General features: G+C 37.0%; 1 protein-coding gene across 5 annotated transcripts in view; it reads right to left on the bottom strand.

The window, feature by feature from the left end:
* rgs6 (regulator of G protein signaling 6) overlaps nucleotides 1–13,919 on the bottom strand; it is a 70,591-nt gene that overhangs the window by 2,029 nt on the left and 54,643 nt on the right. For all 5 annotated transcript variants that reach the window (XM_084091422.1, XM_084091421.1, XM_084091424.1 and 2 more), the window contains 12 exons: nucleotides 12,362–12,413; nucleotides 11,744–11,808; nucleotides 10,669–10,745; nucleotides 9,893–9,974; nucleotides 8,620–8,694; nucleotides 8,439–8,537; nucleotides 8,267–8,328; nucleotides 6,288–6,398; nucleotides 5,041–5,166; nucleotides 3,599–3,785; nucleotides 2,520–2,609; nucleotides 612–665 (listed from right to left, as the gene is read on the bottom strand). In XM_084091422.1, the coding sequence (XP_083947548.1) occupies nucleotides 612–665; nucleotides 2,520–2,609; nucleotides 3,599–3,785; nucleotides 5,041–5,166; nucleotides 6,288–6,398; nucleotides 8,267–8,328; nucleotides 8,439–8,537; nucleotides 8,620–8,694; nucleotides 9,893–9,974; nucleotides 10,669–10,745; nucleotides 11,744–11,808; nucleotides 12,362–12,413 (1,080 nt within the window). The remainder of the gene's footprint in view (nucleotides 1–611; nucleotides 666–2,519; nucleotides 2,610–3,598; nucleotides 3,786–5,040; nucleotides 5,167–6,287; nucleotides 6,399–8,266; nucleotides 8,329–8,438; nucleotides 8,538–8,619; nucleotides 8,695–9,892; nucleotides 9,975–10,668; nucleotides 10,746–11,743; nucleotides 11,809–12,361; nucleotides 12,414–13,919) is intronic.

The following is a 13,919-nucleotide window of genomic DNA, read 5'->3' as shown; positions in this document are numbered from 1 at the left end:
TTATTAAATGTCAAAACTCTTTTAAAGAGTCAGTTAAAAACACATTTTGCTCTTGCATATGAATGTTATAATTCATCAGCAAATTCCAAAAATAGTGGTACGACACATACATTTTTACTTTATAACAATGTATAAATTCATAAATTGCATGTACTGTATGTATTTCTATGTAATGTATTTATTTTATAATCAAAGATAGGGGTACATAAATTATAGATGTTCCGATTTTAAAATTATTTATAACACGCACGCACACACACGTACACACACAATGTATATAATGTATTTATTTGTTTACATTATTATCAAAGACAGGGGTGGGTGAAATTAAATAAAATTTTAAAAAGTAAAAAAATCTAAAACAATTTATGTTAAAATATGCAGATTTATATCTAAATATATACTATATCTATATCGAATTAACTTCACTGTCCAGTGAAATAAGCAATTAAAATAAAATCTGTCCAGTGACAGCGTAAATAAAATAAAGTCCTATTGAACCCGTTACATGTTTCTCAGTGATCACATCTGACCACCTTCCAGAACTTTGAGGTAAAGTTAAATAAGGATTGTTAAGACAGACTTATTTCTAGACAACAGGAGCCACTCACCACAGTGCGAGTGAATTTCTCCAGGGATGTGCGGCGGCCTTGCTCAGTCTCAGGCTGTGGAGCCCAGGTTAATGGAGGGGAACAGGGGAAGATACAGTGCACAGCACCAGGTTAACATGTGTTAGTGCAAAAACATTCAGGACAATTAATGTTAATCGGAAATAATCACACTGGGGACAAGACAAAATTAAACTGCACAACGGTACCCATGTTCAGCCATTACAAGTTGGCAGTAGAGTAATGCCGGGGACGCACTTAACGACTAGCTGAAACATTCTAAGACTGGACTGAACACACTTACAGACTGAACGCAACTGTCTCTGACTCGCCGCGTTTGGGCATGATCAGTCGTATCAAATTACATTCATAATCGGCCTTACTGTCGTTAAAGCGTGTCCCCGGCTTAAGTTGGTCATTAGAAGATAAGTTGGCTTAGTATGTTTTAATAAGTGCAAATTGAACACTCGTTTGAAATCTTTTCATTCAGAGCTTTTGTTTTTAGTCAAAATGAAACTAAGGGCTGAAATACTGTCCCTGAAGTCAAGAACTGACTAGGAAGGAATTTCTGCTGGAACACCAAAAACAACAACAACAGAAATGAGATTTTACTTTTAAGCTGTCTTTCTAAATCTTCATTTTGTATGGCCGGATAAAAAAAATAAATATAAAAAAAAATAAAATAAATTTATATATATATATACAGTGCAATGCATAAGTTAATACACCCATGCTAAAGTTGACTAAAAAGAGGAATAAAAAATCATATTTTGGAAATTGAACTTAATGCCTTAATTTAAAAAATTAGGAAAAATCCAACCTTTTAGGACACCAATTTTCTTTGTGAATGAATAATGTATCGTAAATAAATAAATGTTCTTCCTTAAAATACATGGTGCATAAGTGTGTACAACCCTATGTTAAATTCCCATAGAGGCAGGCAGATTTTTATTTTTAAGTATTTTTTTTAAATAAATTTTTAGGATACTATGCATCCTGATAAAGTTCCCTTGGCCTTTGGAATTAAAATAGCCCCACATCATCACATAGCCTTCACCATACCTAGAGATTGGCATGGTTTTATTTCAGTTAGCCTAAAAGCTAGTTTGATTTGCATTGAGAGATGATCTTATGGAAAGTACCCCATGCCAATCTCTAGGTATGGTGAAGGCTATGTGATGATGTGGGGCTATTTTAATTCCAAAGGCCAAGGGAACTTTATCAGGATGCATAGTATCCTAAAAATTAATTTTAAAAAAATACTTAAAAATAAAAATCTGCCTGCCTCTATGGGAATTTAACATAGGGGTGTACACACTTATGCACCATGTATTTTAAGGAAGAACATTTATTTATTTACGATACATTATTCATTCACAAAGAAAATTGGTGTCCTAAAAGGTTGGATTTTTCCTAATTTTTTAAATTAAGGCATTAAGTTCAATTTCCAAAATATGATTTTTTATTCCTCTTTTTAGTCAACTTTAGCATGGGTGTATTCACTTATGCATTGCACTGTATATATATATATATATATTGGCTAACAATTAGTATGTATCGCCAACGTCCAAGAAACAAAAAAAAGTCAATAAAAATAGTCTTAATTTAAAAGAATTTTCTGTATTGACTTTTTACAGGTGTTTCCCTCGTTTTTTATTTTATTTTATTTTTATTACGCACTGTATTAGGTTTTTGTATTAAAGGAACCGTCTGTAAACTTAATGGAAAATATCCTAGCTGAAAATGACAGTGTGTTTTCTTACAGCACACCTGAGATGCACTGATTTTAGTTGTGAAGGTTTTGCTAAGGGTATGTGAAAAAGTACTGGAAAAAAAAATGCAAACAAATTTATCCAGATTCATTATACACGGCAGAAATTGCCACGAGAGACATTTGAGATTGAGACTAACCTTCTTTCTGGCCAGCAGGAGGTCCTGGTAAGCATTGGAGCGCAGGAACCGTGGGTAGCTGTCACTCTTCATCAGCTTGTAGATGTGGTCCTGAAAGAGAAAAACATTGGAGGCTGATGGGAAGGCGAAAGAAAAGTGCCTCATTGCAAAGTAATGAGAATGAGCCAAGAATCTTCTAAAAACCAGCTTCCTATCCTCATGATCCTGCTTCTTATCTCAATCATAACTTCACATATGCAAACAGAAATAAATCTGTAGGTTCTCCCAAAGGAAGTATCAATCTATATCTGATAAGGCATATCTTGCAGCGAGACTTTGCTACTTCAAAAGTAATGTTTTACTTAAGGTGCACTTTTTTTCCCCTTTATTTTCACACATTATTTTCACAGTTAAGCATAATCCCCTTGACAGACTCCTAGCAAGTATCTTGAGAGACTCTGAGCTGTAATTTCATGAATTCTTTAACATTCTTCAATTATTCTGCTTTGAATTTTCTGAAAGCAGTAAGCTTGTAGTTGGTGACAGTTTCTGGAATAAAATGGATTTCATAATTCCAAATAGATAGTGCATTCTTCCCTGCTTCTTGAGCATTCAAATGCCTGTTACTCTTTCATCAACCATGTAAATGTAGATAAATGAAGGAGACAGACATGAGGCAAACTCTCTTGAACAAAGCCACGAGGACAAGGACAAGGAACAGATGATCTATCAGCATTACTGAACATCAATCTCCCCGAATGGCCCAAAGCCTTTAAGTTCCTCCTCATCAATTCAAAGAATGAAAAAGATTCTGCCTTGGGCACAACTTGTCCCTAAGTGCAGCTTTAATACTCTCTCTGTCCATCAAAAGACCTAAAAGCCCTCAATCATCTGTAGAAATGTTATGCGTTCACACATTGGTTATTGAACATAATAAAAAATAATAATAATGTACAATTGTAAGATATGTCATGATGTTTTCTCATTTAGTTCATATAGTGGGATCATTTCCCCCAGAAGTGTAGAAAGGGTGTGGGAATAGTGAAACGGAACTGAAGCCATCAGTGGCCGAGCCCAGCTTTCTGTGACAGCTTACTCACCTGGGCATCTTCAAAGCTGTAGCGGCCCGCGTCTTTTAGATTCTGACTGGTGCGCTCGTAGCTGTGCGAGTCCAGATTGATGGCATTGGGAGCTCCTTCAGCAAGAAACTCTTGCCAGATCTCCTGAGCACGAGCTGGCACTTCCTGCAGGGGGCGGCTCTTCAGATCTTGCACAGCCAACCAGAACCTAAAGAGAAAACAATAATAATTGTCAGCTGTATATAGAGTATTGGTAATGGGAGGATGGTACAAATCAAATGAACTTTAACATATGTAGTTTAATTTAAACTGAAAATATCTGCCCTGCTCCGTACAGCACGAGCTGCAGAGTCTCGGCACAGTGCAGCAAGAGTCAGATTTCATTATGTGACGAGAGTAAGGAGAGATGAGATGACTGACAGTCAATGACTGTCAATGTCGGAGGATTGGTGCGGAACAGATCCCGAGCGCCATTGACAAATTTCTCATCTTGAAAAATGAAAATGCGAATTCAAAAGCGATTTCAATACCTCAAGGAATATTGCATACGTGTTAAGTTATGAAGAAGAAAAAGCCTTTAGCCATTTTATGGTAAACAAGTGAACTAATCATGCACTACGTTGCTGTTCCACGGTCATGTTCACTCCATAAAGCCAATTTTTACTTCCAATCAGCACTTGGCAAGTGTTACTTTTGGGCCCTCTTTATAACGCTGATGGCAATTGCATTCCCAAACTCTTTAGTAACAAACACCAGGTTAATTATTTAAGTCAGTACACACTTAGCACACTCATAGCTTGCCATGACGGAAAGAGACAGAAGCAACTCCTACTCTCATATCACACTTGCTCTGTAGCTCTATTGATCTCTGCAGTGTAGAAGTGGTTTAGGGCCTAATGGGCCCAGGGGAGAGTCAAGCAGTCAAGAGGACACATCACTTTCCCTCTCCTCACAGACTGGCAAACATAAGAAAGCCCCCACAGAGGCTATTAGATGCCTAGCTGGGGGATACGTGGAGATGCGAGAGAAAGAGAAGGATGAGAGATGCATGGAGACAAGCAGCATTTTATCTCTAGCCTAGTCACTTTACGGCTCCAGTGACCTGCATTATCTCTGCAGCTCCCTTCGGGGCCTCGCTGTCCTGGTTGGGGCGTCTCCTGGGGCCCACCGCTGCCTCATTTGCCCCACGATGCCCGTGGTTTGCATTAGCTTATCACAATGCATCAGTGATCAAGCTTTGGATGTGGTAATGATCATGTACCATCAGTGGATTTACTCGCTCTTTCTCACCGCCGATATTAAAGCGCAGCTCTGCGGTTGAGGTCTGACCTTTTGCTTGTTCTGTTCTGCTACATTTTGCGCAAGTCATTAACAGTAGAGTGGGAGGTTAAGAGAGGGATGAGTATAAAGGGGAAAATGTCACAGAAGTGCAAATGAAAGGAATATGGTGATGAAAGGCTCACAGGAGGTTCTCGGAGCTGAATTCGGACTCCAAGAATTTAAGGAACTGCTCACGGCCCACTGGGTCCTTTAAAGCCTCGTCCAACGAGAAGCCCCACTTCTTTACTCGCTGTTGACTCGGGTCCTTACTGAGACAGACAGACAGACAGACGGAGGGAGGGAGAAAGACAGTATTTTATTTATTTAACTTGCATTGTTCTTTGCGATATCTACTGACAGCAGCTACTGCTTTGACAACACAATGTACCATTGCTTGTCATATTAACAAGACAAAGATGAAAACAAAGAGAGAAAGAGACTGTGTGTGTGAACACAAGATCACTTAATCACGTCTAATAATATCTTGTATATTAGTCTTTGAATAAGTAACAATATGTAAAGCTCCACAGGAATGCTCAGCTTAATTTCAATATCTGTTAATAAACTTAATAAGGTAAATTAGTCAACCTCTTTTTGCATAATTAAGTGACAAGAGTCACATTGTGAACACCCAGAAATGAAACTCTAGGATGAGCGTGTGTGTGGGATGCATTTATTAATTCCTGTCAGGGCATCTTTGAGGTTCTGTGTAAACGGCTCAGGCAAACAGAGAAGAAGGAACCTGCAGTGTTTTATGTAATTCAAAACAACACAAGGACTTCGGCAGACTTGAACTACTTGAGATATTCAGAACAAGGTACTACATTAGTCACAATCCTGACGAGAGGTCCACCAATCAGGGTAGTCAGTGTTACTATGGAAACATGACTCCCGCTCTGCGAATGAAGTCATCAAATCAGTCTCCCCGCACTCTCAATTTCACAGTCCTGTGTTCTCAACTACAGTTTTCCCTATATATTTTCAAACCAAGATATTTTAAAATCAGTTGTGTATCTTCATTGCACATTTAGTTCTATCACTTGCCATGTTTTTTTTCCAGTGAGATTTTTGTCTACAATTCAGGAATTGTCAGCAGACCTTTATGTTATTTTAGGATGGACCCCAGTTTGAGCAACAATGGAGTAGGGAACAGTTACATAGAATTACAGTCACACAAGAACTTCAAAGTAAAACCAAAAAGAAGCATAAAAACAAGAGATTTTTTTTTTTTTTGAAATGAAAATCTAAAAATTTATAAATTTAATGCAGAAGTTACAAGGCGGACAATTAACAATTAAGATCTCCTGCATCCTCTTCCTATCATTTAATGAAACCTGACTAGAGAAGAGAGAAATCTAAAAAGAGCGATGTGATATTTAGGTTTTCAGACCTTGCCTCTAGCTCCCAGAAAGTGACATCATCACCGATCCAGGGGTTAGATGGCTCTGGTACTGCCACGAAGGGGTCATAGTCAAGATACTGCTCAGTGTAGCTCATCAATCTACAAGACAAAGGAATTAAATCATGTTTATATTTTAATATTATTGTACTGGAACAACATTCCAATCAACCAATCAGATTTGAGGGACGTTTAGTTACAGTTAGACATTCTACTAACTATAAGTTACTTTGTAACAACATGTCAGCTACCAGTTATATCGGCTAACACTTTATTTTGATGGTCCCCCAACAAACAATCTACTGACTATAAGTATTTTTGCAAGTAAATGTCAACTTAATCTACTAACCCGAACCTAACAGTCTACGAACAGTCCACTATTACTCTAATGAGATGTAGTTGCAAAGTTAATTATAGTTATTACACGGCTATGTGGAATGCTTGATTCTGATTGGTCAATCGCGCCATCCAGCGGTAAGTTATTCCTCGATAACAACCGTTGAAAACAGATAACACAGGCTCATCCGGGTTACTGAAGTCAGCAGCGCTATACGCCTGCTATGAATGGTTATTCTTCATGGAAGTTTGCATTTTGGTAAGCTAATAAAATATTAAAACTCAGTCGAATCAATATTTTACATACAGTTATTTAATTATGCCATCCAGTATCGTGGACTCGCTCTCTCTTGTTTTATACAAACGCATGACTATTGTTTAGTACACTGTTGGATTACACTGTTACAAACAGGTACGATTTTAAAACAGTTTAATCTGAAATCAATATCTCTCATCTCTATAATTATCTATGTGGCAAAATGCTGTGTAATAAGTGGTATGACTGTATACCGTATCCCTTAAATGTCCGTCTAGTTTGAACTTGCTGTGCTAGCAACTGCTCTCTCCGCGGAAGCTTTGTGTTTAAAGAACTAATAAAATATTTCAACTCTTATTATTTAGGCTACTTATGTAACTTAACCGTGTAATAAGCAGAATAATGTACATCCAGCTGGTTATTATCTCAGAATAAATCCTCTTCAGGCTGATGCAAGACCTCACCCTGTCGGGGGTTTATTCTGAAATAACAACTGGCTGAATGTACATTATCCCTTACTTAGTAGAACTTCAAAAGTGGACCATCCAAATAAAGTGTAAACTGCCTGTTATTGTTTGGTTAATCAAATTCATCCACAACCAATCTGATTCCTGAATGAACAGCTTGAATGTTAAACATACAGCTCACAAAGTTCATACTGTATGGGATCTTGTAGTTAAAGATACACATTCTGTCTGTAATACACATGAGGTTTGTCTGTAGTGTTTTATAAGAAAGAATTAAACATGTTTCCAAAAATTTTCTTAGTTTATTATTTTTGTTTAATAGTTAAGGCCAGTTACTGGATTGCTATTAAGATAACTAAGAACTATTAGTTTCCACACCAATGCACAATATTGTCTGTTCATTATAAGTGCACACTGCAGTGCACACACTGCTCATTAAAGTTGGATGGATTCTGATTGGCTGATGTTTTTATCGCTCATCAGTTGGAAAAGAATTGTTCTGAAATTGATTTGAACACTATTGTTCCTCTGTGTCGTTATTGTTATAGTTATGGTGTGGACTCTGCTATTCTTTTACATTTAGATACCTTGATGTGAACGGGCTTTAAATGTTGTCTCTAAAACAATTCTTGCATAAAAGTATTTTCAAAGCTATTTATTATCAAAATGATCTCACTACTCGTCAATAACATTGAATTTACTTACAACTTACAAGTACTTAAAAATAATAAATAGGACTATTAAGGAACCAAAATCGTTAAGAGGAATCAGAACTGGAAACATTTAATGCTTTATGATTCCCATCCCTAACAAGCATATTTTTTCCTCAAATAACCTAATATTAATTGCATGTATTAACATTTGCTGAGAAAACTTTGATATTCATGGACAGAACAAAAATGATGACCTACGTATCAGCGACTTTGGACATTTTCATACAGTGTCGATCCAACTGAGTGTTCAAGAAAAGAATCTGAAAAAGACAGAGCATCTCCACTTGAGCATGTGAGTGATCCGTGCTAAATATTAATAGCCACTGTGAGGCTGTCAAGAATCAAATTCACAACAATGCTTCGCACAGACCTCTTTCTCTACGTCCTCTCTGGTGTCCTTGCTGCTCTGCTGTGAGGGTGTGTGTACAGGACTCTGAGTCTGTGTGTCATCCACGATCCCATACACTGACTGTGAAACAGAGACAAAGATGGGTTACAATACAATCATCTGTCTCAAACATACAGTACACACATTAATACAGCATCAGCACCTTTTTCACTCTTTGAGGATTCTTTAGGCGGCGACACTTCCTGATGTCCATCTCTGTGGTGTTGACACACCCAGGCTGTGAATCACAATCATATGTAAATATAGCTATAAAAAAAACTGATACGATGTGCACATTTCCCACTATGATCGTCAATAACACAAATTAACACAAATAATTACAAATACTATTTTCTTTCTTCCCTTAAAAAAAATGTTAATGTGTTACCTATAAAGTCAACACTCAAACACTCATGAACAGGGTTCTATTCATTAATATTAGTTAATGGAATAGCTAAAATAAAATAGCAATGTATAATAGGCTACTTTTACAACATTAATTGTAATGGGTTTATGGGATAGTTCACCAAAAAAAAATTCTGCCATCATTTTCTTACCCTCATGTCATTCCGAACCAGTAGTATAACTGTATTTGTTTAGTGAATCACAAAAGAATATATTTGAATAATGTTGGTTTTGGTTCCCATTGACTTCCATTGTATGGACAAAAAACACTGAGACATTTCTTAAAATATCTTCTTTTGTGTTCTACAGGAGACAGAAAGTCAAACAGATTTGAGATTGAGTAACATAAGATTGAGTACATGATGACAGAATTTTCATTTTTGAAAATGTTCATTTCAATACATTTGAACAATTCAAGTATGTTTAAATTGTATTTTTTATTTTGTATATTTGTATATTTATGAATTCACATTAAGCTAAATAATAAATGCTGTAAAATGTTTAGCTCAGAATACCTAATACATTAAATGCTAACAAATTGTAAAGTTGACTAAATATTTTTAATCTACTGACAGTGCTACAAATGATATTACAAAATTGTTTTTGCAGCTTCAAATAAATGTTTTTGTCCAAAACGCACTAATTTGCTCAAATCTGAAGGAATCAGTGCAGATTTTTTCTGAAGTTCTGCAGATTGCCACATTGGCAGAACATCTAGACATATTTTGAAGTTGCCTCAAATATCCTTTTATGTACTCAACTTCAATATGTATTTGAAATGCCCCAAAGTGCCTCATTTTTATTTACTAAAGGAAGCCTCAACATAGTTTGAGCAGGAACTTCTGTGTTCCATTTAGCAAGAACTGCCCTTCTAAAATGGGCTTTGAGGTTTTCCAAAGTGCTAATCTGCGGAACCACAAATGGTGTCTCAAGTACTTAATTTTTACAGTGCGCCTATTTGATCTATTCAATTCAAACAAAGATGCAAACACAGCAACCCATCCCACACTGGATCCACCCCTCACACACACCACAGGACGGTGAACATCCCAGAAGGCTCGCTCTTGACTATCCAGAATCTTTCTCTCCGTTTTGTCTTTTTTCCTGTCGATCCTACAAAATCAAAGAAACACAAAGCTGCAAGACATTAATATTAAACAGAGAGCAGGAAACATTCCCAATCCCCACACACACACACACACACACACGTCCTGCATCACAAGTTAAAACAGACAAAGAGCAAAGCCCTTGTGCTCATCAAAGTTGCAACCTGCCTGCGAGCAGAGCTAATTCATATCCATTCCAGCAACTTCACTCTTACGTAACTGACATTTGCTGCATCACTCTCTCTATCTCTCACTGATCCTGGTTTTGAGCCCTGAGACTCTTTCATTCATCTCTCCCGTTCTCTCTCTCCACAAAATTGGGGGTTTCGTCTAGAAAAGGGTACTGTGATGATAGACACAGACTGATGATCAAAAATCTCAGCAGGGTTGACTTGTGTTTGCAGCCCTCGGCCATCAGATGAGGCTCTTCAGCCGATGTTTGAAGAGTGCGAGACTGCTTCAATCGATGAGAACCACTCCAAATCAAAGCACATGCTAATACGTCTCGCCCCCAACAACTACACATCTGCAATATTATTGTTACATTACATCATAATGAGAGTTTGTGTATATACAGTACGCATGTCTTTGTGTGAATGTGTGTGGGCTGAATACAAAGGGTAGATCTGTCTTCAACAGAGGAGAGAGCAGGTATGAGTGAGCGCAAGTGTTTGCGTAGTTGTCCTGACAACAGCACTTACTTGACCTGTGCCTCAGCCTGCATGAAGATGAACTCCCACTTCCTGGCAAAAGCCCTCTGTAGTCTTGCTAGATTCTCCTGAATGAAAGAGACAGAGATAAACAAGCGAGAGAAAGAGCTTCAAACTTCAGCTTCATCCATCAAAAATGGGAAGCCAACTTAAATAATTTCACATTGCCAAATGTAGTAAGCCATCCATGTATTTAAGGCTGAATTTGGAAAAGCAGAGTAGCATACTTTCCTCGACTCTCACTAATTCTTAATATATTTGAAAAATGATGGCATAAGTAGTTAAAAACAAGTATGCTATTCCGAATTCAGCATATGCATACAGAAAATTCATACAGATAATTCACATACATACCTGTACATAATAAATACATATACATAATATATACACACTATACTGTTCAAAAGTTTGGGATCTGTAAGGATTTTTAATGTCTTTAAAAGAAGCCTCTTATGCTAACCATGGCTGCATTTATTTGATCTAAAATACAGTAAAAACAGCAATATTGTGAAATATTATTAACATTTAAAATAACTGTTTTCTATTTGAATGTATTTTAAAATGTAATTTATTCCTGTGATGCAAAGCTGAATTTCCAGCATCATTACTTTATCTGAAATAGAAAGCTTTTGTACCATTATAAATGTATTTACCGTCACTTTTTATCAATTTAATGCATCCTTGCTGAATAAAAGCATTTATTTCTTTAAAAAAATATCTTACCATCTTACTGAGCTCAAACTGACTTTGACATCACAGCTCAGGATATGCGTCACTTCAAGTAATGCATTTATGGCTCAGCGTATCGTCTCAAAAACAATTTACAAATGGCGTACGTATCGCTATCTCAGTACATTAAGCTATGGAGGAGAAAGTATCATTGAAAAAAATGACACACTTCAAGTTTAATGCTCAACGACAAGGGCTCATAATCGGTGCGTTCAGGTCTAAAGCAACACGACGTATCTGCCAATAACCACAAGAATCCAAACTGAAATGCTTCTATGCTGGCAAAACACACTGCTTCCTTTTTCTCTGTCGGCTGTCATCGCAGTGGGTCACTTACCGCCTCATAGTCCGCCAGCTCCAGCCGGGTCTTGTTCTGCATGGTCCGCTTGCACAGATAGATGGCTGTGACAGGCAATAGAGAGAGAGAGAGAGAGAGAGAGAGAGAGAGAGAGAGAGAGAGAGAGAGAGAGAGAGAGAGAGAGAGAGAGAGAGAGAGAGAGAGAGACAGACAGACAGAGAAGAGAAGAGAGAAACAGACAAGAGGTCATGAGAGATTTGGCCTTTTCAACCGTCATGTATAATCCCACCCCTACAAACACATCCAGCATAAGACCTTGATTGGATTTTGTGCTTTCTCTGCATCTATCATCTCTGCTTGGCCAGTTTACAGACAGTAGGAACTGTGAATGAGTCACCATTGACCATCGGTAAACATCTGCCCACAGTCAGTCAACTCATTCTCATACACCTACTGATCCACACACACACACACACACACACTGCAGTTCTACCTCACTGTTCAACAGGGCTGTAATAATCCTGGGAAAGCAGACTGTGGGCTGAGGACGGGGTGTTCAGTGTTATGAGTTATATTAGCTCTCTGAATAACATGTACAGTAAGGCTTGGTGTGCTCTTACGTCATTGGGAGTCTGTCCAGCAGGTTCCCTCTCTTACCGTAGTCTGTGTTCTCTGGTTCCCAGCAATTAGAGGGCCAAAAGTATGGAGCCTGGGTGAGAGAGAGAGAGAGATGATTACTCTCGAGTTTTTATTCACAATTTAGTAGGCAGAATTCTTGAGTATGAGCTTGAACTTATTCTAGCAAAAATACATTAAACCATGCTTCTCATTTCTCAAATATTTTCATCTAATGCTCACTTTAAGTTAATCTTTTAAAGCACTAATAATTTTAAAACATTAAATGTAATCTTTAGCAAATCTAAAGATGAATATCCCTCTTTCATAATGTAAATAATTGTAATATCTCATAAAACAAAACTTATTTTTTTTATCTCAATAACTGATCTTTTTATTAAGTACATACAGATAATCTCAAATGTTCTGAATATTCTGAATCTGGAATCTTGAATATTCTCACAAAATGATTCCTGGTTAATTAGCTTAATATAGCAACATTTGCTGTTTCTGTTAATAAAAAAATATTTTGAATACCAGAGGTCAGTATGGGGGTCTTTGAATATTATGTTGGAAAGTGAGGGGCCTTTGAGTCAAAAAGGTTAAGAACCGCTGATCTAAAACATATCTGAATATTCAGACGAAGCGATTACTCAAGGATTGTCAGTTACTACTTCACTGATTTACTTGGATTTTGTTTTAAATCAGGTGAGTTTGAAAGAACTAAGAATTTCTTGTCTGCTACTGTACCTGCTTACTAGCCAAAGTTGAAACTGAAATGATGATTCTGCCTTGCGCAGATATTATATGAAGATATTCATGTTATGAAAGCCATCAACAACATTTCTACCAACTGAATAACTCTCTTGCCTTCGTGGAGCCAGTCTAAAAGACTACAGGTGGCAAAAAACTAATGATGGTGCATAGAGATCATTATCGTCAAGCAATGAGCTGATGAACCAAACTCCAGAGAAACAGAGAAACGCTGAGTAATTAATGAATGTACAAAAGAAACTCAAATTCATTAATTGGCTTATTGATACTGTATCATGCTTATTGGAAAGATAGCCTAACGTCATTATCTGAGAATTTCGCTTTTTCTCGAAAACTTGCAGTTTTGGATTTTGAGGTGTTGAATTGAATAAGTTTATTTAAAAAATGGATACTTTTGTACTTTGTGTATTGTTGATGTTGAGCAGTAACGGTTTTCTTCTAAACATCAGTTTTTTGTTGAGAGCTCTTTTAAAGATTAATCACATGATAATCACATCTCAGGCGATTGGTAAAAAAAGAAAATGAATGAGTAAAGATGGCAGATTTCTCCAGCTACTGCCATTCAGATGAATGGAAATGCTAATGGATAACTTTCTCCGGGTTTTATAAATATTTTTGGCAGTCAAAAGACTACAGTGTTATTCCTGTAAAACGTCTGAGTTATGTGAGCAAAAAAGGCAAAGAGGAAAATGTGCCCTTGGCCATCTCCTCACTAATCATTCAAATCACTGAAAAATGTAGAATCAGCCTTTACCAGATAAATATGTACCTATTTCTGGAGGACACAGTGAGATAAAATATTATTTAACAGCTTAGATCTCCAGCA

Source organism: Abramis brama (genome assembly GCF_963993115.1).
Source record: "Abramis brama genome assembly, chromosome: 18".
NCBI classification, from domain to species: domain Eukaryota; kingdom Metazoa; phylum Chordata; class Actinopteri; order Cypriniformes; family Leuciscidae; genus Abramis; species Abramis brama.
This window is presented reverse-complemented; position numbering and strand designations above follow the sequence as displayed.